General features: G+C 48.6%; 1 protein-coding gene across 3 annotated transcripts in view; it reads right to left on the bottom strand.

Moving 5' to 3' along the window:
* MVB12B (multivesicular body subunit 12B) overlaps positions 1 to 23,557 on the bottom strand; it is a 189,185-nt gene that overhangs the window by 70,573 nt on the left and 95,055 nt on the right. For all 3 annotated transcript variants that reach the window (XM_057548744.1, XM_057548746.1, XM_057548745.1), the window contains exon 7: positions 9,334 to 9,428. In XM_057548744.1, the coding sequence (XP_057404727.1) occupies positions 9,334 to 9,428 (95 nt within the window). The remainder of the gene's footprint in view (positions 1 to 9,333; positions 9,429 to 23,557) is intronic.

Below are 23,557 nucleotides of genomic sequence, written 5' to 3'. Positions count from 1 at the left end.
AACCCGAAAAACACACAGGCTCCTTCCCACACAACCCCAGCCCTGGGAGGTGGGTGTTACCACCGCTACCTTAGATACTAGACAACGGTTGACACAGAGGAAACTTCCAAAAAATATTAGCTGAACTACTGTTACATTTGAATTACTGATGTTGTTATTGCAATTACTGATGTCGAGAGACGTGGGCATTTAGATCCAGAAACGCTCGGCGCCGAGCCTGGCATCACCGGGCTGGTCAGCAGGAGAGGCTGGGCCTGCACCCGGCTCTTCCGGCTCCTGCCCTGGCTCTTCCCGCTGCCTCTCAGCTGCCTCTCTGGAGGATTTAAGAGGGGGACGTGGCCCATTAAACCAACGCCGCCTACACTCTGCCGTGCCTAAAAACCGAAGAGAGGCTGAAGGCACGGCAGGGGGGTGGCCACCTTTTAAGAGCACTGAAGTATCTGTCACCTAATAATATTTTTATTTTTCACGATGACGAAACTGGAAAAAGTCGTAACTTTCTCCTGCCGGTGGAGCACAGGAAGAGCAGAAATGAAAGCCTGGCGCGGAAGGCAGCCAGCCCACCAGCCCTTTTCCTCCAAAAACAGCAAAGTCACGCTGGAAGATTTCATGGAAGTCTCCAGCTCACTCTGCCAAGTGCGTCTTTCCTTCCCGCCCTCAAGCCAGCATCCTGTCACCTTCCCGAGAAGGGCTCATGGGCTGCCTGCCACGGAAAGCAGCCAACGCCTAAGTGACGATGCGTGACAGTGGGTCTCGGTTTCCAGGGGATGCCAAGCCGAGCCCTGCCAGAGCCTCTACTGCAAGCTTCTCTGGCCGGAGGAAGATGTTTTCGCTGAGCACTCGGAGCACTCTGACTGCTGAGAGGTAATCTTACAAATAAGATCACATGAGGGAGCACGGGGCTAAGAAGATGCACCAGTGTGTCCTGAGTGATAATCCTCATCCACCTTTGAGAGGCTCCTACTCTGACCACGGCCCTGCAGGGGAGGCGAGGATGGAGGGAAGTGACATTCCCGCACTGCTTCCTGATTTACAACATACTCGCCCATATCCTGGATCCTCACAACAATCCTGGGAAGGCAGTGGGCGGTTACTGTATTATCTTCCAGGGGTGAATAACTAGCGTTGAGTGACTTGCCCAGGGTAACATAACGCAGGGCCCTTGCACAGCTCCAGCCAGGAGCCATTCACACGCGTTGTGCGGTGCGGCCATTCACAGTGGCTCTGCGTGATGGCCACACGTGCTTCTGACCCCCAAACGCCCCGTCAGTCACATGCTGAACCTTCTTCCACATGCTTCCCTCGAAGAGGGAACACGGCGCCTGGCACATGGCAGCGCTATCTGCTGAATGAACAGGGAAGTAAACAGTCGTTCTGGTCTCTTTGCCTTTAATTACAACCTCATGGATTCAAAAAGGATTGGAGACAGCCTCCGTCGTCTCTTCTAAACACAGCCTCTGCTGCCTCAGAGTGGTCCCAGGTGAAATGGCTCTAACACAAAGCAGTGTGGGAGGAGACCAGCAGCCCCGACTGGAAGGGACGCAGACAAGCTTCATGAAGAGGTAATGTAGGAGCAGGCCTTCAAGGATGGGTCAGCAGAGAAAAGGAGAAGAGACGGTGGGGCCACCAGGGCCATGGGACTGGCAGGGGCAGATGCACAGAAAGACACAAAGGTGAGGACACAGGGAGCGACCCTGGCTGCTGGGCACAGAGGAAGGGACACCGGACAGGTGGAGACTGGCCACCGACAGCCCCAACGCCGGGCAGGTGAAGTATGGAAAGAATGCAAGGTCTGATCTGAGAGGCTGTGCTTTGGGGACATGAGTCTGCCACCTGGGCAACTGGACTGAGGACTGATAAGCCAGGTCCAGCAAGTGCGAGGCACCAACACCTGGTACCTGCCGGGCCCAAGCCCAGCCAGCCCCGTAAGCGGGGACAGAGGAGAACACCAGAGGACCACGCCTGATGCTCAGGTCCAGAAGACGCGCCGGGGGGACTGGACATGGCTCTGGACCTCATCTGTCGTAAGATGACCCAGAGCCCAGCCAAGGGGTTTCAGGGTCTCTCTCCGCAAAATCCTAGCAGAGGCACTTGCAGAGCGGAGCACCTCGAGTTCCCAAGCGCCCTGCGTGTCTGCCCACACACACCGTTCATTAACTTCAGTGACCACAGTGGCTGTATGAAAGCACGTCCAATTAGCCAGGCCTACATGAATATTTGCACTCTTAAATCTTTTGCATTTCGAAAGGGTTAAAGCTTATTATTAGCATATAATTTACAGTCCTTTCTCCCAGGAAAGGAATAATGCACAGTAAATGCCACATTCATTTTAATAATACATGTTACAGTCTGTGCCCAACATCTGCACAAAGGTAAAGGAGACAGATTTTTTTGATGTGTCCCACTCTGCCATCTAAACACAGGCTTTTTGTTTCTTAAGTGACGGAAGGTTTAATCAAGAAAGCAGGCAATTCATCAATCGAAACAAGGCAGCGTGTGAGCGCCTGACAGCACACACATGGTTGTGTACAGAGCAAACCTGGCCACCTGTCACCCGCACCTTTACGTCAGGATGTACAGATACACTATGCAATAAAGTGCCCACCCGCTCCCATTCATTTCTGCTTTTTCTTATCCTATTTTCCTTTGTTGTCAGGGCAGGAATAGATGGATAGACAAGGGACGCAATGGCTGTTAGAGCGGATGATAAAAATTTATATGTCTTTAAAATGACTTTTTTCCTCCTTGATTTGAGCACCGTTATTATAAATATTTTTTCACTTCATTGAGGAATTTTCCCCATGTGCTATAATCTGGGGCTGCATCAAACTGATGTTCCTCCCTCGGATCCCTGCCTCCCTCCCACGTGCTCACCCCCCACCTCTCCAACCAGTCCTAGGTGAGTCTGAAAATCCTCATCAGAGGATAAAGGAAAGCAGGGGTCTGAAGTTCAAGGCCACAAAAGCTGCTTGAACATGTCCATTAATGACAGAGGCCACAGGGGTACCTGCGAATGCAGGGGGCGATTCACATTACTCCGGGGCTTCCACTAGAAGCTGGCAGCCCTTCCTCTCCTTTGAGGTTGTCAACCCAATCGCAGGCTGACACTCACCCACATGCATGGGAAAAGGAGAAACACACACACACACCCCCCACACGCAAACTCTGCAGCATAAACGTGACATGTGGAGCAGCTATCTGTTAGAACACCTTACACAGAAAAGAAGAGCATTTCTCACGCACCCTATTGTTTTAGCCCTTTGGTCTTCATTTTCTGACCCGGCAGTGCTTTATGATCATTACAGTATTAAGTTTATTTCCGATATTCCAGGTGAGATTTTTTTTTTCCTAATTAAAAGACAGAAATAATGTAATCACCAGAAATGAAAGGAAAATATGTTTGCAGTTGTCTGGTATGCTGCAGATGAGTTTTTAAATGATCACACTGTGAAATATACAGATTTTCTTTCATAATAAGATGAAGAGCTGATGGCAGAAATTTTATCCAGTTGGATGAAATATATAAATCATGAATTTCATAATACTGATAATTAAATGTCCATCTTCCAATTTAAATGAGGACTAGATTAAAACTGCATGGAGAAGGCTGATATTCAGAAATCATTAATTATTTTTAATTGCTTTGCGCTTTCCCAGTCTGATGTCAGAGTTACACGGCTCGTACGGGGTTCTGTGTTTCACATAAAATTCTCCTTCTCTCTGCACGAGTGTCGTGGCTAAGCTGCCGGCCAATGGCCTCAGGCTTGTCCACTCTCACATGCTTCCTGATGTCAAACATCTTGAAAAGAGACTGGTTTTTAAGAGGCAACAGCTGTGCAGGGCAATAAGCTGGCTTTTCCAGCAATCAAAAAAAAAAAAAAGAAGCAAAAACAAAAACAGAAACAAAAAAAACCTGAAAGAAACAGAAAAGCTAAAGGCAAGGTGACCACAGCCCCTGTCTGCCGGGTCGGTTCCAGGTTCCGGCTTTGTCCTGATGCAACTCTGTGCCCCTTTCACTCTCAAAAGTGATGAAGTAGAAAATAAATCACGTGGCCAGCCTGGTGCTGACGGACAGATGAAGACGTCAGGCGCTAAAAGGTGCTTCCCGCACCACGAGGCCTCAGCGCATTTCTGCACGTGGCTCATCCTGAAACTGTGGGCTGAGCTGGAGATTTTTGGTTTTATTACATGCTGTTTTTTTTTTTTTAATTTATTTATTTGTTTATGGCTGTGTTGGGTCTTCGTTTCTGTGCGAGGGCTTTCTCCAGTTGCGGCGAATGGGGGCCACTCTTCATCGCGGTGCGCGGGCCTCTCACTATCGCGGCCTCTCTTGTTGCGGAGCACAGGCTCCAGACGCGCAGGCTCAGTAATTGTGGCTCACGGGCCCAGTCGCTCCGCGACATGTGGGATCTTCCCAGACCAGGGCTCGAACCCGTGTCCCCTGCATTGGCAGGCAGATTCTCAACCACTGTGCCACCAGGGAAGCCCTACATGCTGGTTTTAATATGCATCTGCTTTACTGTACTAATTTATACGACTGTGTCAATTTTTTTCAAAACGGAGAAAAACAAGTTCTTTGGTAAAAATTCTTTACATGGAGCTATAAATCAGTTTATAACCACAAAAAAAACAAAAGACTCTTACAGCGTAGTGTCCCATACCTACTGTCACCTGTTCCTTAAGTAAAACCTGCCATGTGGCTGACAAGACATTCCTAGGTTGGAAAAAGCAATCCTGGTGCCTCTGGGCTGAGCTGCTTGTTACAGGGACCCTCGGCACAGGTGGCCCTCAGGTTGGACAGGACGTCGGGGAGCTCCTCTTTCCTGACGTCCCCCGAGGTCCCCAGCCTCTAAGGCACATGACGCCCAGCACAAGAACATTTCTTAAGAAACATCTCACTCAACTTCCAAACATTTTAGGGGTTCAAACATGAGTGGATCTGCCTCACATGGCCATACAGTCTGTCCTTATCAAACTCACGGAAAAGCGGCTGTTCTGCTGTTCCCAGCACCTTACAGGGCCCTCTGTACAAAGAAAAATTCATAAAAGGAATAGTTAGGCTCTCCTCGAACAACCAGCTTATTTTTAGGTTGTCCGTAAGGAAACTGTTGACTCAGAACCAAATCCAGAATCTCTGCTTCATGCAAAGCCTCACCCACAGCTGCACCCTACTTTGCTATCCTGTATTTTCATTCACTCTTACTTTTTCCCTTCCGTTTTCACTTTGTTACATGCATTTTTGCAGCTACCTTAAATCTTTCTGGAATAGGTGGAAGAGAAATGAGCAAACGGTCAGACACCTAAACATCTAAAAAAATTATAAGGAAAAAAAAGGGAGGATACCATCATCTGGGACTAAAGTAGAAGATGTTCAGGAGAGAGAAGATATTCTTTAAAAGAAAACTAACAGCCACTAAAAGTTCTGACAAGGAAACTTAGGAACTGAGGCTTTGGGACAGAATGTAGAGAAGTCAACACGGCCCTGCAGCAAGTCCTCCCAGGAGAAGATCTTAAGGGCATGTAACTGAGGGAGACACACCAGTAAGAAGATTGCCAGGAAAGCATGAGCCCATGAGCTGCCATTTATCACAAGTAAGGACAATTTAAAAAGTGGTTTGCCAACCCTACTATATGCAGGTTACAGAGTGAGACAAACCAGGTACCCACCATTTTATTTCATCTCCTCTTTCAAGAAAAACCATCCTCAAACCCTAAGGAGTGAATAACATGGTGATGGGGAATTTGAGGGGCAAGAAAGGTGAGGGGACGGCTGGAGCAGCCTGGTGCTTTCAAGCTCAGTCGGTGTCTGGAGGGCCACCGGGCGCAAAGGATAAGTCAGTGGTCTCTGAGGAACATCAGTGGACCGGAGGTTCCAGGGGACTGAACAACAGAAAAAAATCATGTCCTCGAAAAGGGATAATAAGATAGTTATTGATCTGTGGCCTGGAAGTGATATCCACTAGAATTTGCAAGCATATTACGAGTCAGAAGACTAGAGAGCACTCAGAAGAGACGGCGATCGCTGGTATCAGCAAGGCTTCCCAAGCGCGTGCCAAGTTAACACCGGTCCTCTATTTTTTCTTCTTACGAGAGCAATACGTGCTATCACAGAAAAATGAGACACCGCAAAGAAACAAAAAGAAGAGCAGGAAAATCCAGTGAAAACCACTCTAAACACCTTGGCATGTACCTTCCCGGACCTTTAGATATATTTTTAAAAATGAGATCACACTGCACGTCCTGGCTGTCACTTAACAGCGTTCATGCACATCTTTTTATCTAAATCAGAACTGTTTCTGATGCTTGAAAAGTTAAGGCCACTGTATGGATGTTTCATAATTTAACCACTTGCCTTTATTTTAGACATTTACGATATCCACCCCCCACCCCTTTTTGGGGTATTATATTTAAAAAGAAGCAGTACTCGCCCTTGTGGATAAATCTTTTTTGCACATCTGTATTTTCCAGAGGAAATTCCTGGAAGAGGAAGTGTGCGGATCAAAGGTGTGCTTCATGGCCATTGTGATGAGGGTACAAGATGGCAGAGAAGGGAATAAGCTTCTCAGGATTTCAGCACGATGTTCCTCACCCCAATTCTGTGGGCAAGAGAGAACTACCCACTGGCTGGACAGTGCAGAACAGTCGGCATGTGACGCTGACGGGACGCGTGGTACCCCAGGTGGCTGGGTGGATATGAAGATACAGCAAGACAGCCCCGTTGAACACGGGAGCACCACGCAGAGATGGGCTGGGCTGCTCAGAGATGGTGGCCCAGACACTGTAGGGTTGGAGCAGCAAATCAGGACGATCACCTGCCCCAGAGGTCAGAGGGTACTCCCAGGCAAGGCAGACACTAGGCTAAATGCTTTCCTTCCTCCCCCCTTCCTTCCACAGCCATTTCACGAGCACCTCTGTGTGCTGGGGACAGAGCTACATGCTGTGTCCACTGGTCTCTCGGCAGCTCTGAGCAGTGTCTCTCCCTCTGCAGGCAGGACAGAGATGAACTGTCTCAGTGAAAAGTACAGAAGGAATATATTAACAGGTATGCCCTTGGGAAAACATTTAAAAGTACATATTACTTTAATAACCATACATTCAAATTAAATGTGAGCTGCTCTTCAAACTTCTAATTACATTGTTTGGAAACCTACTTATCTTAGGAAGGGACCGCAAGCAAGGGGCGCAGTAATCAAATGGTTTCAGGAACGAACCAGAGCAGACCAGGAGTTCGCACCAAAGGCTCAGTGCCTGACGTCCACAGCGAACGTGTGCCAGAGCTGGTTCGGGAGGAGAACAGTTTGGTGATTCGTTCCACTACCAGCAGAGCGCCAGATATCATGGCTTTGGGCACTGTGCACGGGCTGGGGGCTGGGGCACATGTTGCCTTGCCTGTTTTTGGAGTGAACCACTGAAACCATAACGTCGCAATACCAAACTGAGACATGCCATTCAGTGCCAAATACTGTTGGAACGGGGGGGGGGGGGGGCGGTCTCTGCTCCCTTCTAGCCAGAATGGCTCGCAGGCAGGCTGCCGCTGGGCAGGCTTCCCAGCTGCACCACGGCCGCGCAGTGCTGAGTTTGCAGGCCTCATGGAGCCCGCGGGTCCCGTGGGGCACGCCTGGCAGCATCACGACAAAGCAGTCCTGGACCCTGGTGGGGCAATTTGGTGCTGCCACCACCGAGGAGGCCCGAGCTGCCTGCTGCCCTGGGCCACAGCCTCAACTACCTCTGTTTGGAAGATAAAATCCAATTGACTGCCACTTACGTAAATGTAACAGGAAGTTTCTGAATGGCTTCCCCTGCGTCTTGAGGCTGTTACCTCGGTACTGCTAAACTAACAGCTGAAATGAACCCAGACAACACCTCATCAAAGCCGCGGGGCGAGGAAGCAGTGGCCCAGAGGCAGACAGGAACACTCCTGCCAAACCAGAGGAGATTTCACTCTGTGGGCCCTTCTCTGCAGAAACGTCAACAGCTGGGAAAGCCATCAGAGAATCCAGGTAAGGTGGGGGCAGCCGAACCCCGTGGCTGGAAAAAGATTTGCGAGCTGGAGGGGAAAAAAGTCATCTGCTTTGACTGAGCTTTCCTTATGTGCATTCGGAACGGGCCGCCCTGCTGGATTTCACAGACCTATTCTGCACCACTCTGCCACTAGGCATCTGGGGAAATATTCAGCTTTTCTACCAAAATAGGTCATCTTTCCACACTTGTTATGCTCCTTGTCGACTCTGCTGAAATAGCCAGCGCACAAAAGAAATTCTCCCCGGAGATGCTTCTCTTAGACAACACGTTCCCGCTGCCCTGGGGAGCTTGGCTCCTGGAGAAAAGCCGGGATGAGGGCTTTGAGAACGTCCCTGTCCTTCCCCTTCCCCTTCCCCAGCAGGAGCGCCACCCAGAAACGGAACAACTGGCCTTTGCTTATACTTCCAAACCTATTAGGGAGTGATCATAACAAGAAAAACTAATACTGACATGAATTATACCATTGTTCTATTTCATCTATTTAGTAACCTGAAGTTGCAATTTTTAGAAAAAAGATTACCTTTCAAATAACCGATTCATTATGGTACATGAATGAATGCCATGTTCCCGTGTTCAAAACGTCACTCACCATTAAGGGTATGTGCTGGTAAGTGGCACCGATTTGCCATTTCCCCCTTATATACAAATGCCCCCCAACTGGAGGCCCCGTATAACCAGAGTCAAGTTTGTGGGTCTCCTCAGCTCTTAGCAAGTCACCTGCCCTGCCAGGCACCTAATGAATCTCAATTCTGTAATAAGGCTTGTAAGTTTTTTGAAAAAGGAAACTAGGACTGACGAAGTTCCTGCCAAGGTAACACTATCCATTTCAAGGCCGAGTTCAGAAATCACAGACTCATACGATGGCGCTGGGGGTGGGGGAGACGCCAGCGCACCCGCTGGTCACAGACCTGCCTTTGAGAAATGAGAGACGAGGACAGACGTGGATACGGAGGGCAGGCGGCACCAGGCCTCAGGTCTGCGGGGTCCCCAGTCCCCGCGGGGAACCTGCCCTGGATCTGGCAGGTGAACGATGTGGTGACTATTCTCTGGAAACCTCCCTTCAAGCTTGTGAAAGCCACGCATTGTTTTTCATCATTAGTTTCAAAACATGCTGAGTATCTGCCCCTTCACTAAGCGCTACGGCGACACAGAGGAAAGGGAAGGCCTGGTCCCTGCAGGGAACGGGCCCCCTGCAGGGGTAAAAAGAGAGGCAAGACACACAGATGCCATTAGCAGCCAGGAAACACGTAGCGGGAGGCGGTGCCTGGGACACAGACGCGCTCGCGGGCCCTTCGCAGCGGCCCCACGTACCTGAGATGGCGTACAGACTGGAGTGCTGGTACTCGTAGTCAGCCCGAGCGCTGCTCCTGCCTCGGAAGGTAGCAGGGAGCGTGAGGGAGATGTGCCTGAGAAAGACAGAGGAGAAAAAGGAGGTTACAGGGTGCACGGAGCAGTCCCCACGGCTCAGAAAGCACAGGCGCCACCGACAGCCCACAGAGCACGGGAAGCGGGCAGTCCTGGGGACCTCCGCCTTCTCAAGCAGGACTTGAGCTGCCCCACCAGCTCGAGTCCCCCTAGGAACTCAGAAGTTTCCAGACATCAGTGGTTACCTTTTTCCATACGGGGAAGGACATCCAAGAGGAAGAAAGGGTTTCCCAAGCCTTAAGTGATGTGGCAGGTGCCCCGAGGAAGTGGGTGATTGAATCCTGACCTCTACCCACTGGGCAAAGTGCACCAGTGGGACCAGGACGCTCAGCTCTGAGCACAGGACTTGGTTTGTCCTGTTGTCTTGGTCCCATTACCCGTCCAGTGGCTTCCACGCCTGTCCCGCGGGGCTGTGGAGGGTGACAGCCCAGGAAGCACTTTGTGAACGAAGGCGTTAGGTGTCATTACCATGTGTGTCCAGGAAACGAACGCCCACTGAGAACCACAATGGCACGTTCCCCTGAACTGCTGTGTCCGCGTGTCCCCCCCTCAGGTGGGAGCACACAGTAGGTGCTCAGAAAGTACCTTCCATCGGCCCAGCTCGTCTTTTATGGCGCAGGTGTTGGCCATTAAGGCTCACGATGCCCACACATAAGCAGGTATTCGATCAAAACATATAATCCGCTTGTTGTGGTCATCAGCTGCCTTTAGCCAATGCCGAGAAGAAAGGTTACAATAATAGGAAAACCATTTAAAACCCAACAGGTCTGGGGGACAAAAGCAACACAATTACCTCTTCGTGTTGTGACTGGGGGTTGGTTTGAAGTAGCTCAGTAGCCTGAGCTCTGGTCACACACGGTCATTTCTAAAACGGAAGAGGGGTGGGTAACGATCCCGTAAAGAAAGCTTACGTTCTACGTGCTGCCCTTTCCATACAACAAACGCGTGACCTCCCAGAATGACTCTGGGCAGGGCCTGTTCCCACAGGCCCCGGAGGAGCAAACATCTCTGCCACCGGCCGGCCAGCTGGACCAGGGAGTGGGGCCTTGCTGAGCGCGAGTCCTGTGTCCACGGCTCAATCCTGATGAACTGAGGATGCAGAGGTGAGCTACCCCCTGCAAGGAGCTCTCAGGCTGGGGGGACAACGGGGCAGGAACAAGCCACTGTGCAACAGGACACGTGCTCGGAGGAGAATTAAAACCCCCGTGCTGAGTGAGCACGAAAGCAGGCGGGCGGGGCTTCCGGGGACACCGCCTCAGAGGAGGTTGCCGGTCTTCCAGGAGGAGACAGGAGCGACAGCAGTCAGGGAGCGCTGACTCTGCTGCAGGGTTAGGCTGCCTGTGGGAGAGAAAGCCGGGGCCAGACCGAGAGGACACCGAACGCCACACCAAGGGCTCATCCGCTTGGACGGAGGTTCTCACACTCCGTTCCGCCCGTCCCAGCACAGAGGCAGGCACTACCGCTAACCATACAGATTCACAGTCCCAGCTCTGGGGAGTCTGGTTCAGTGGGCCTTGGGTGCAGCCCAGAAATCTCTCGGACAAGCCCCAGCAGTGCCTCTGAAGACAGGCCGCGTTCGGAAACCCTGGGAAGGGGAGGAGCAGCTGCAGAGCGTTTTTACGCAGTTGATCGATGCCTCCGACCACAGCACTTAGTCAATGAAGCTGAGCAAACAGAAGAATGAGTTACTGACTGTGGTTGTGGGTGAGCAGCGCTAAGATGGTGACAGGCGACCCTGCAGGGAGGGCTCGCCCTGAGCTGGGCCCCGGGGTCTACAGATCCCAGGGTTCTCTCGTGGCCCCGCACGTCGCCCCCGCAAGGCAGGCACAGGGCCCGGTGCAAAACCATGGGGGGGGCCTGTCAAATATCATTAAGAATTTCAAGATGGCGACAGCGGAGCGTTAAACCAAGCGCGGGGCCCTCCTGAGCGCGGGGCCCCGTGCGATGCACTGGCCGCACACCCGAGAAGCTGGCCGGGGGCAGGTGTCGGCACTGCACCTGCTGTACGCCGAGGGCTTTTCCAGGAGCCGGGAAAGAACCCACACCCCGAGACTGCTGTGCCCCGAGAGCCCTAAGAAGGTGCATTCCACCTAACTAAGGACACGGAACATCTGCACGGTGCGACAGCCGCTCCAGGAAGCTCGCAGAGGAGGTGGCGTGTTGGCTGAACCTCGGACGACAGGTGCACCTGGGTGACTGCACAGAGGGCCTCCTCCTTGGATGAGAAGACAGGGTCAGCCCAGCCATTCAGCTGTCAAGAGATGGCTGAGCAAGCCCTGGCCCACATCAACCCAGATGGCGGGGGAGGGGGGGACTTGGGGCGGCAGGACAGGCAGGATCGCTGCTTTTGCAGAGCTCACGCTGCAGCAGGGGACACAAACACGTCCATGAAGTTACAGGAGCAGCGGCTGACGCAGGGCAAGCAGGAAGGCTCTGCACTCCCCCGAGGAAGTGCTGTTCCGGTGGGGAACTGGGGATGGGCAGGGGTGGAGGGGTGAGGCAGGCAGGGGCTCCGGGGCATCTCCTAAGCAGCAGGAGGTCTGGCTGAGGAGGAAGGAGGCCGGGGTGGTCAGGGCCTGAAGGCTAGGGAGAGGGTAGGGGACCAGGCTGAAGAGAGCTTCGGGGCCACGGCACCCAGGACCCCACACAAGCTCTGACTTTATCCTGAAGGGTTTCTAAGCAGAGAAGTGACGAGATCCAATTTACAATTTTAAAAGATGACCTGCTTGCGGGAAAGTGAGGGAAGAAAATGAGATGCCACGGGAGATGGGAACAGAGCAGCCAATCACGATGAGGACTGTCATGGAACTGCAAGCAATTATGCGGCACCTACTGCGTGCAGACTCAACAGTTCCCGTCAATACCACCGGCTGTGACCCTCTAAATGCACAGTTTTGGGGTAATTCTACGGCCCACGGAACTTAAGAAGTGTACGCTAGAGAATCCAGCTGCCCGGCTCCTCAGCTGCCCTGTCCACAGGGACCTCCTGGCCGAACCTGCCTGCCTTTCTGGGGCAACAGGTTTTGCCTGGCTGACCCCACTCTGCAACTCCTCCTCCCCTGGCCTCGTTCCTTCTGTCTCGCAGCAGCCCCTCCTGGCTCCTCCTCCAACCTCGTGAGGGTTGCTGTCGGCAAGGGTTGTGGTTTAGTGTGTTCTCTCACTCCACACACTTTCCCTGGGCAACCTAACCCACATCTGTATCCTGGTTTTAGCCATCCTCACACACCAGCCCACCTCTTCCGCCTCTCTTATCACTGCTTACCCCTCCCTCCACCAGGAAGAGTGAAAGTCTTGTACATCTCTGAATCTGCCATGGTTTTTCCCGCCTCAGCCTGATTCTTTAGCCACCCCACTCCCTCCTCCTAGTATCCCCATTTCCTCCTTCCTCCTCCTCAAGCTCCCGTTCATCCTTCAAGACTCCACCTCAGCGTCCTCATCTGGTAAAACCCTTGCTGGGCTTGTCGCAGGCTAGATTGGGTGTCTGTGCGTCCCCTCTCACTCCAGTTATCCCAAGACACCTTCTCAAGAGCAGGACCAGATCAGATCAAGTTGGTACCCCATTTTCCAGGACAATTTCTTCCCCAGAGTAGACAATCACTGAACAAATGGCCGTTGAACAAATCGAGTGTTGAACCTACGGCATTAAAACCCCTGGATCTTTTCGGACATGAACTGCTGTTGCCTCTACCATTGCATTTTCCCCCGTGTGTTTGCTGAGTTAGACTCAGGGGGTCTCTGGGAGACCCATGACACCACACATCCCACTCCCTCTGCTACGGAGGAAAACAGGTATGACGTAAGAAGTCAGTGGTGGCAGCAACCAGGAATTTACAAGGGAAAAAAAGGAAAAAGTTTCTGATCACATATGATAGACAATGTGGGGCTGATGTGGTAAATGGGAAATTAAAAGAGAATTCAAGTTGCAGGCCTGACTCTTTTACAGACCAATTGTTCAATAGGGATCCATCAAATTGAAATCAGGTTACCAAAAACTCCAGCTCTGGTGGCTGACGGTGAGGGGGACGGGGCAGCATTAAGACCAGACAGTGGGACGGCCCCTGGCCAGAGAGGGCCGTAGGAAGAGGAGCACCTGCACCACAAATAGCTGCTGCTTTTGCATTTTCACTTCTATTGTTCCTGGACATAGGGAGGAAGGGACGTGGGGACAGGAGAACGAAAAGGCACACCGAGGCCTCCCGTTAATGAGAGTGGACAGTTTGGGCCGAGGAGACAGATCACCTGTGGTTAAATCAAACGAAAAAGTCCCCTGCTGAAGGAGAAGTGGCCCAGGGGCGCTCAACCTCCTATCAGCCTGAAAGTGAGGACGGACACGAACGGCCCTGCAGTCAGCCGAGCCTCAGAGCGAAATGAGATTCTAATTCCTCGGCATCTGGTGGGGACCCACCTGCCAGTTGCTGGGCTGGGTTCCTTCACGTTATGTCACCTTGCCTAATCCTCTCAGCAACCTTTTTAGGCAGAAACAATCACTTTCAGTTAACAGAACAGGAAACTGAGGCCCTCCGAGACGAAGCTGGCAGAAGCGAGCTAGAATTCATGAGCAGGTCGGTCCGCGTGTCCTCTGGAGGTTACCATCGTCACCTGAAAGCTGCCCTGATGGGTCGTCTTCACCATCAGGTACACAGAGTGAGATCACTCAACCAGGAATCTGGGGTCCACCCTGAGAGGCCCGGGGAAACCGATGATGCCAGGGACTCGACCTGTCTGCCACTTACTAGCTCAGTGACCCTCACAGGTCACAGTCCCTCTAATATGCGAAAAGGGAAAAGCTACAGGCCGATTTGGACACCCAGTGGAGGCAGTGCTGGTGTAGTGGTGAAGAGTACCGAGCCCAGAGTCCACCCGACATAGGTTCAAATCCCAGCGCCACCAGCAGGGGCTGGGTGCCCTTCAGCAAGGGGGTGTTGCCTCCTAGTGCACAGACGCAGGCAGAGCCGACAGCACAGCACCAGGACGTGTCAAGCACGTGGCAGTACGATTCCTGTTCTGCTTCTTCCCCTTCCTGCCCCCCCCCACCCCCGGCACTGTTTTAAGCCCCGCTCGCGAGGGCCTCAGTACAGGACCACTATGAAACGCCTGTACCCTCCCGCTGTGTTAGAATGAAACCTGAGCTGCCCCACAGCTGGCAGGTCCTGCCAGTTCTGGCCCATCCCTCCTCTCTGACCTGGGCTTGTCTGTGGCCCCTGCACTCACACCCTCCAACCTCACCAGCTGCTTTTGGTCCCCTCCTTCCCTCACTCGCATTCCCTCTTTGGGGCCTCTGCACTTGCTGTTCCTGCTCCCGTCAGGCACCCCTGGGGAAGCACCCCGCCTCTCTCTGGTGGCGCGCCCCCTCGACTCTCACTTCCCTTTCTGCTGAGCCCTTCCCGCTTAACAGGACTGTCGATTTGTTTATGTGTCACTAGGACAAGATCTCCGTGACACTTTCTCTTTCCACCGTATCCTTAGTGCCTACAACAGTGCCCTGCACACAGTGGGCACTTAAAAATTATTAGGGAGAACCCTGTAAGATTACCTAATGCTGTTGAATGAACCAATGAATCCAGTTCTGACCTGCAATTAGAGATCATTTGGGGAAACTTATAGGAATTACCTTCGTCATGGCATTGCTTATAAAGCCAAAAAATGGAATCAAATTAAATATCAAATAATAGGGGACTGCTTAAAAAATTACAGTACAGCCATCTGATAGAATATTTTACAGTCATTTAAAATATTTTAGAGACTACTTAATAGCCTGAGCTCGTGCCCATTACCACAGCACCTACTGAGAAAAAATATAAAACCCTTATTTTTACATTTGGAATTATAATCAGTTAACCCAACACTCTTTGGCTTATTGCCCGTAACCTGATGATCTAATAAGATTAAAGCGATGCCCCACTCATGGCACTGGGTGATGCTGGAGGAGGAAAGAAAGAAGAAGCCAGGCACTTCAGTAGAACATGGCCACTAAACACTCAGCTTTTCTGAAGCGCCTAAGCCAGGGGAGTTACAAGAACGAGTATCAAACAAGGCTGAGATGAAGTCCATGACCATGATGCTGGCTGGGACCCACCCAGACAGCAATTTCAGTGGAGTCATTTCAATGAGCCCCAAAGTTGTTGATCACTCTGTGATCCCTCTGGATCACTCTGTTGATCTAGAAGAGTGTATTTTAGATTTTAAGAGAGTTCATAAAGATCACCAGCAGGCCAAGGAGAAGTAAACCCAAGAACTCAGGAAATTGGCTCTACCTGGGGTGGCACCTAGAGATGAAGACACTCTGGTACCATCCCCAGTAGGTCTTGGACCACTGGAACAGGGGACTGACCGTTAGAGGCCAGCAATTTCTGCCACTTGGCTCAAATGATGGATCATGATTCCAAAATCTGTTTGGTAACCAGAGAATTCCAACTAGGACAGCCCCTGAATCCTAGGGCAGCTTTACCAAGCTTTCCTCCCTGTCCCCCACCCCCAGAGTGGCCCAGAGAAGACAGGGCACACCCTGCAAGCCATCACGTCTCTCTGCACGGGTGCTGGCTGTTCTGTAACAAATAGGCCAGCATCGCATGTGCTGCCAACCACAGCTCCGGCTAAATAGAGGCTGAGGGAAATTCCCTTTTTTTCCCCCAAGTCAGTCTTTGGCACCTTATTCAATTAACATGGCCACTAAGCCGCAGACAGCTCCATATAAAAGCCCTTCAGTTATAGAATACATTTTATTATGTGACAATAGTTGCCAGCACGATTTATTTCCTTTGATGGGATTCTGCTTTTTCCTTGTTAATTTAAATCTGTATTTTCTAGTGCTGATTCCAGGTCTGTGTGAATTTTTAAAATGTTACCATTAATCTTCTGAACCCAGTGGCCACATGTAATGAAGATGGCTCTGCCCAGGCAGCCACGATGCCGGCTCTCCTCTCAAACTGTTGGAGGGCAGCGCTGAGGGGCCCGTGGCTGGTAGGGCAGAGGTGGACTCATGGTTAGAGACAGATGTCACTTCTATCTTCCACCCCCTGCGCACGCACACACACACACACACACACACACACACACACACACACATACTTGCAACCAACAAATTTTGTGGTGTTAAATCACAATTCCCATTCCGTTTTCTGGCTATATCAGAACCACCTTCTGCGTGCGGCAGCAGTTTTCCATGCGTGCTCCAGGGACCTCCAGGGGTTCCTCAGACTCTCTCAGGGAGTCCACGAGGTCACCACTACTTTCATAATAACACTAAGACATCACTTGCCTTTTTCCCTCTCATCCTCTCACGAGCAGACAGAAAAAACTTCCAGAAGCTTATGAGGATGTCATCACTCTGTCTCGTGTTTTACATTTTTCTCAGTTTTAATTTTTAATAAGGTAAATATAGATAAACATAAGCCACATCAACAAAAGCTCTTTTGAATCCTCATTTTGTTTTTTCTCCAGCAGGATGGAATCCTCAATTTTTAAGACTATTAAAGTCCTAGACCCAAAAGTTTGAAAACCACTCTTCTAGGACAATGTGTTAAATGTAACTCTGTGGAGGCAGATGTCTGGTTGTACTACCTCTGGGTCAGGATGTTCCTTAGACACAAGGCTCCTCTGAGTCAGAATGACAGACTACTCTAGATATTTAAACAGTATATCACCCAAATAATGAGAAATAACATTTGCTTACTCACTTTCACTGGTATCAAGAATCATTAGTTGAGGGCTTCCCTGGTGGCGCAGTGGTTGAGAGTCTGCCTGCCAATGCAGGGGACACGGGTTCGAGCCCTGGTCTGGGAAGATCCCACATGCCGCGGAGCAACTGGACCCGTGAGCCACAACTACTGAGCCTGCGCGTCTGGAGCCTGTGCTCCGCAACAAGAGACGCCACGTCAGTGAGAGGCCCACGCACCATGATGAAGAGTGGCCCCCGCTTGCCGCAACTACAGAAAGCCCTCGCACAGAAACGAAGACCCAACACAGCCAAAAATAAATAAATAAAGTAATTAAAAAAAAAAAAGAATCATTAGTTGAAAATATTTAAAATACTGAAAAAAATTCAAACTAGAAGGATGAAATGATACATGCCCTAAAAAGACATCAGGACTATATGACTTGTAGGGTCAGACATGGCTCTAGCCAGACTCCGGTCACCAAGGGTCTACAAAAACTAATGAGAACAGAGAAAGGTAATGAAGGTTCAGAAGATTACCACCAAACAATGAGCGCCCAAGGGAGAGGAGGGGAGGGAAGGAGCAACTCACACATCCTGCCCTTTGGCCAACACCCAGTCTAGAAATATATATACTCACGAGGGCCTGTAAAAAATGTCACACAACAAGATAAAAAGAACATTACCTCTGGGGAAAAAATGTACTGTAGGATACAGAAAAAGCTATCTGCATTAGAAATAATGCGGAAATAAAATCCCCCAAACTGAATCAGCAGTATCGTGGATAAGCCCCCCACTATTTTCCAGAATGCAGAGAAGGAAAGAACACAGAGATGACAATGTTGAGGAAAAATATGATAAATATGGAGAACTAAGACCAATCTAAATATTCTAGGTGTTAGAAAGAAATCAGAACAATTAAAAGAGAAGTAACAATAAAAAACAGTTTAAAGCTTGCCTGATTAAAAACCAACTAAACAACAAACAACAAAATATAGAAGCCGATAGGGCTTCCAACATTCCAAGTAAAATCAATAGAGACTCACTGCCAAATAAATCCTGATTTCAAGACTACCTAGTTTCAAGACTTAGTGTAAAGCTACAGTAATCAAGACAGTGTGGTACTGGCATAAACACAGACATATAGATCAACAGAACAGATAGACAGTCCAAAAACAGACTCACACATACACGATCATTTGATTTTCAACAAAGGTGCCAAGACAATTAAACTGGGAAACAGTAATCTTTTCAACAAATGGTGCTAGAACAACTGAATAGCCACACACACAAAAAGAGAACCTTGATGCTTACCTCACACCACATACATACATAAAATAACCCAAGAGATTCACAGAACTGTTCTAGAAAAGAGGAAAAGGAAAGGGTAAATTATTAAGTCCAGGCCCTGGGGTTTGATACTTTTTATTTAAACACATCTTGATTGACCAGACATAGCATGGCCTCTTCTCAGAGAAAAGACAGGAGAAAATCTTTGTGACCTTAGGTTTGTCAAAGACTTCTTAAATAGGACACAAAAAACCAAAACTCTTCCAGAAAAAAAAAATCGATATATTGGACTTCACCAACATTTAAAACTCTTGTGATTCAGAAGATGCTGTTACAAAAATGGAAAGGCAAACCACAGACCCGAAGAAAATATTTGCAAACACATACCTTACTTATAACTAGGATATATCCAGAACTTACAACCTAATAGAAGATTAACAAGCCAATTTAAAAAAGACCATATGATTTGCACAGACAATTCACTAAAGAAAATATACAAATGGTAAATCAGCACATGAAAAAAATGTTCAATATCACTAGTCATCAGGGAAATGCAGATTAAAACCACAATGAGATATTACTAATTGCTCCTACATTACTGAGGAGCAATTAGAACTCTTATGCACTGTTGGTAGGAATATAAAATGGTACAAACACTTCAGAAAACAGTCCGTAGTTTCTTAAAAAGTTCAACGTACCCTATGGTACAAGACAGCCATTACACTTGTAGATTTTTACCCAAGAGAAACAAAAGCATATAATTTGTATACAAATGTACCAAGCAGCTTTATATGTAAAAAGTAAAAAACTGAAAACAAGCCAAATGTCCAGTATCAAGTGACTGGATAAACATATTGTGGTCTAGCCATACAATGGGTACCACTCAGCAATCAAAAAGGAGCTAGTGATGCATGAAAAATGGATAACCTCAAGATAATGATGCTAAGTAAGATAAGAAAGATCAAAAAGAGTACATATGGCATGATTCCATCTGTATAAGATTCTAGAAAATGCAAACTAACCTATAGGGTTAGAAAGCAGATCTGTGATTGCCTGAGGAGAGAGGACGTATTACAAAGCAGCACAGAGAAATTTTTGGGGGTGGTGGATATATTCATGATCTTGATTTTGGTGATGGTGTCACAGGTGTATACCTACCTATGTCAAAGCTCATCAAATTACACTTTAAATATGTGCATTTATTGCACATCGAGTATACTTCAGTAAAGCTGAAAACACTTTCCTGACCTTAAAAAAAAAAAAGACCTAATAAAGAAGCCAACGGGGTTCACAGTATTCCAGAAAAGGCAATGAACAGAGACCCACGATGAATCCTGGCAAATACTAACGGTGACTTCAGACCTTTCTTCCGTCACACGACATGCTGAAGGCTAGGGAGCCACGGAGTTAGGAAGGGAAAGAAAGCTGAATGGATGAAAAATTTCTGAATCCCTAGTTGCCTTTCACATGTGAAGACAACAACAAAAAAGATCCCGTCCCTTTCCCTGAAATAAATACATTAAAACATGCTCCAGGTGATTCAAAATTAAGACCTAAGAATAGGGAAGTAATGAGACAAAAGGACTGGCGTTTATCCTTTTCCTCTGGAAACCTAGCCTGAGGAAGCAATTTGAAACATGAGAAATGACTTATTTAAGATAAAAACAGTAAAATAATGTTCGCTGACATTTTCGCAGGGCTTACCCTTCACATGCATCATGTAATCCCACCCGGATCCTATAACGAGGCGCTGAGATCATCTCTATTGGACAGAAGGTCTCAGAAAGGTTCAGCATTTTGCCTGAGGGGGCAGAGCTTGGATCTGAACCCGGATGAGGCAAATTACAAAATTCAGCTCTGAGTCATGACTCTCTCCTCAAAAACAGGAAATAACATTATAAGATGTCTGATTCAGAATATTTTACAGACGTGAAATGATGTTTACAGGTTTTCTGGGTGGAATTGGGGGAGGGTGCTTATGACATGATGTTGAGTGAGGAATTCGGGCGCAGACTGTGTTGAAGACAGTGATCTCGGCTGCAGGAAGAGGCAGAAACCGGATCCTTGGGGTGGCGTTTGTAAGAGCAAGGGGTTGGGAAAGTGTTCATGCAATGCTAGCAGGACAGACCAAGGAAAAGGAACGAGCCAGACATTTTTATATCAACATGGTCAGATCTCAAGGATGTGGCTGTAAGGTCAAAACAAAAGGGAATAAAACAAAAACCAAGCTGCAGAATGACATATATGTAAGCCACCACACAAACAATATATTCCTACAGGTACGCATACACATATATCCCAGGACAAAAAGGAACTGGTAGCTTACAGCAGTGATGGCCCTGGGCCCCCGGCAGGACTGGGGTGCAGGACGGTGTTTGTGGTGTGGACAATACAAGTCTCTGAGGTCAGGGTGTGGGATTTTTTCCCCCCTGCTTTTTATGTATTTTTATATGTTAATTTTTTCAACGAGAAATTATTTTTCTTTTTATCAGAAAAAAAGATGGCAAACGTTAGGAGGAGAATTCTAGAAGAGCAAGGGTATATATAAACACGTCCTGCACAGCACTTGGTGCTAAAGGAACATCTTGTTTTCCAGCTAATGTGGCTGCTGGTGCACAAGGACCAGAGGTGATGTGCAAAAGAAAGTAACGGAATCGGGGGAGGGATGGAGGAGGAATATGCAAAAGCCACAATAACTGAGTGAAGGTGGGCAGGGGGAGAAAGAACACGGCAAATGGCTAAATGAAATTCCACTTCATTCCTGCAAAACACCATTGGGAAGAAGTCATCTGTGACACACAGCTTCTGTGCCAGGTGTAAGGACGTGCTTAATGAATGCCATTTAATGAAGAAAAAGGCTCTTATAAAACACCTGGCACAAGCAGGGTGAGGGAGTCACAGGAAGGGAGACCTTCGCTGCACCTGCTGGCATTTTAATAAGCACCTTCTAGAGCGTCCGCTCTCCAAGGCTGGTCAACGGTGTCAGAACCAGGTCCCTGACCACTGCCCACACTCGCTGACAGTCTGGGGAAGCTGATTTCTTAAGGACCATATGCTCAGGTATTGGAGTGCTCTGGAAGGTAATTAAAATGGATCACTTTCAGCTGGAAGGGCCTGACCGGCACTCACATCCTCCTCTAAGACTTCACAGCCAGGATTCCTGCGCCGGGTCCCCTGTGCTTCCAAGCCGAGATTTTGAGTTACCATTCAGATCTGTGCAGACCCGGAGAGATGAGACAACACTGCGTTTTCTTGTAACCTGCTTCCACTAAAACAGAGAGTCAGTTATGACCCTGGGCCCTAAAATATTTTTAGGTGTGGCGATTTTTTTTCTCACTGATTTTGGAGCCAACCTCAGAAAGTGCAAAGTTTACTACCCTTTCTCGTGATCTGATGAGACATTTTGTTCTGTTTTGTAAATGACACCAGCAAAGTCAAGTGTGGTTTTATAAAACCTAAAATGGACCTATTTCCTCTGCAATGATAATTCACTATCTTAAACCTTCCATGCCCAGACGTGAAACTTAATTCCAAATATACCCAATAAATTGATGCCATCCAAGGGGAGACAGACTGTGGGATCGAGAGGCACACAAGGGTACTAGAATCAATACGTTGTGACCAACTCAGTCCACCAGGTTTTAATTGAGCTCCTACTGTATGCCAAGCACTGCGTTTGGCCCTGGGATAGTTTTTTAAAAATGATAAGTGCATATTACTAAATGAAAGAAGCCAATTTTAAAAGACTACATACTGTATGATTCCAACTCTTATGACATTCTGGAAAAGGCAAAACTATGGAGATAGTAAAAAGATCAGTAGTTGCCAGAGGGGCCTCAGGGAGAGGTGAACAGGGAGAGCACAGAGAATTTTTAGGGCAGTGAAAATACTGTTCATGATATTATAATGATGGACATGTGTCATTATACATTTGTCCAAATCCACAGAATGTACAACACCAAGAGTGAACCCTAAGGTAAACTGTGGAATTTGGGTGATTATAATGTGTCAATGTAGGTTCATCTTAAAAAAAAAAAAAAAAAAGGGCTTCCCTGGTGGCGCAGTGGTTGAGAATCCGCCTGCCAATGCAGGGGACGCGGGTTCAAGCCCTGGTCTGGGAGGATCCCACATGCCACGGAGCAACTAGGCCCGTGAGCCACAATTACTGAGCCTGCGCATCTGGAGCCTGTGCTCCGCAACAAGAGAGGCCACGATAGTGAGAGGCCCGCGCACCGCGATGAAGAGTGGCCCCCGCTTGCCACAACTAGAGAAAGCCCTCGCACAGAAACGAAGACCCAACACAGCCATAAATAAATAAATAAATAAATATTTAAAAAAAAAAAAAAAAAAAAAAGAAGGAACCATTCTGGTGAGTGAGTGACATTGATCATGGAGGAAGTAAGGCATGAGTGAGGGAAAGGGGTATATGTGAAATCTCTGTACCTTTCTATTTTTTTGTAAACCTAAAACTTCTTTAAAAAAATAAAGTCTTTTAAAAATAATTTAAAAAAAACCCCCCAAACCCAAATAAGACTCATATCTTTCCCCTTTAGTTGTATCTATAAGTAAATTGAAACACATACATAAATCCCCTCTATCATAAAGTAAAAAGCTCTAAATATCATAAGCTATACAAAGAGAAGACTGTAAGGTTATATGCTTCAATTTTAAAGCAATGGCATAAAACAAAACAAACATCTGTTGAGGGCCTACCACACACCAGAGCCTCCACTAGAGCCTGTGAAGTACCCAGGGACGTGGGAGCTGCAGTGCCACCTGCCAAGAGGGAAGAATGTGGTGGGGGAGGAAAGCCCGGGGCCATGAAACAGCAATTCAAGAGTCATGACAACGGACCTAAGAAATGTCACAAAGTAAGGGAGGGGCAACAGAGGCTTCTGCAGTCAGAGACCTGGGAGGTCATTGCCGATTCATGGTTGGGAGTGGCTTTCTGGAGGCGGGGGCACTGAATGCTTTGTTCCTGTTATCACCTGTGTTTATGACAGTCACCACTTACTGAGCACATTCTTCATGCTTCTCACTCATCTCTAATCTTCACAACCCAGTGGGTTCTACAGGTAGGAAGAAAGAAGGTTCAGAGAGGTTAAGGAACTTGTCCAAGGTCACATAGCCAAAGGAACTGGCTGAGCTAGGATTTGAGTTTATGCT

This window comes from Balaenoptera acutorostrata, chromosome 6 (assembly GCF_949987535.1).
Source record: "Balaenoptera acutorostrata chromosome 6, mBalAcu1.1, whole genome shotgun sequence".
Taxonomy (NCBI): Eukaryota; Metazoa; Chordata; class Mammalia; order Artiodactyla; family Balaenopteridae; genus Balaenoptera; species Balaenoptera acutorostrata.
The sequence above is the reverse complement of the archived record's forward strand: the minus strand, read 5'-3'. Positions and strand labels throughout refer to the sequence as shown.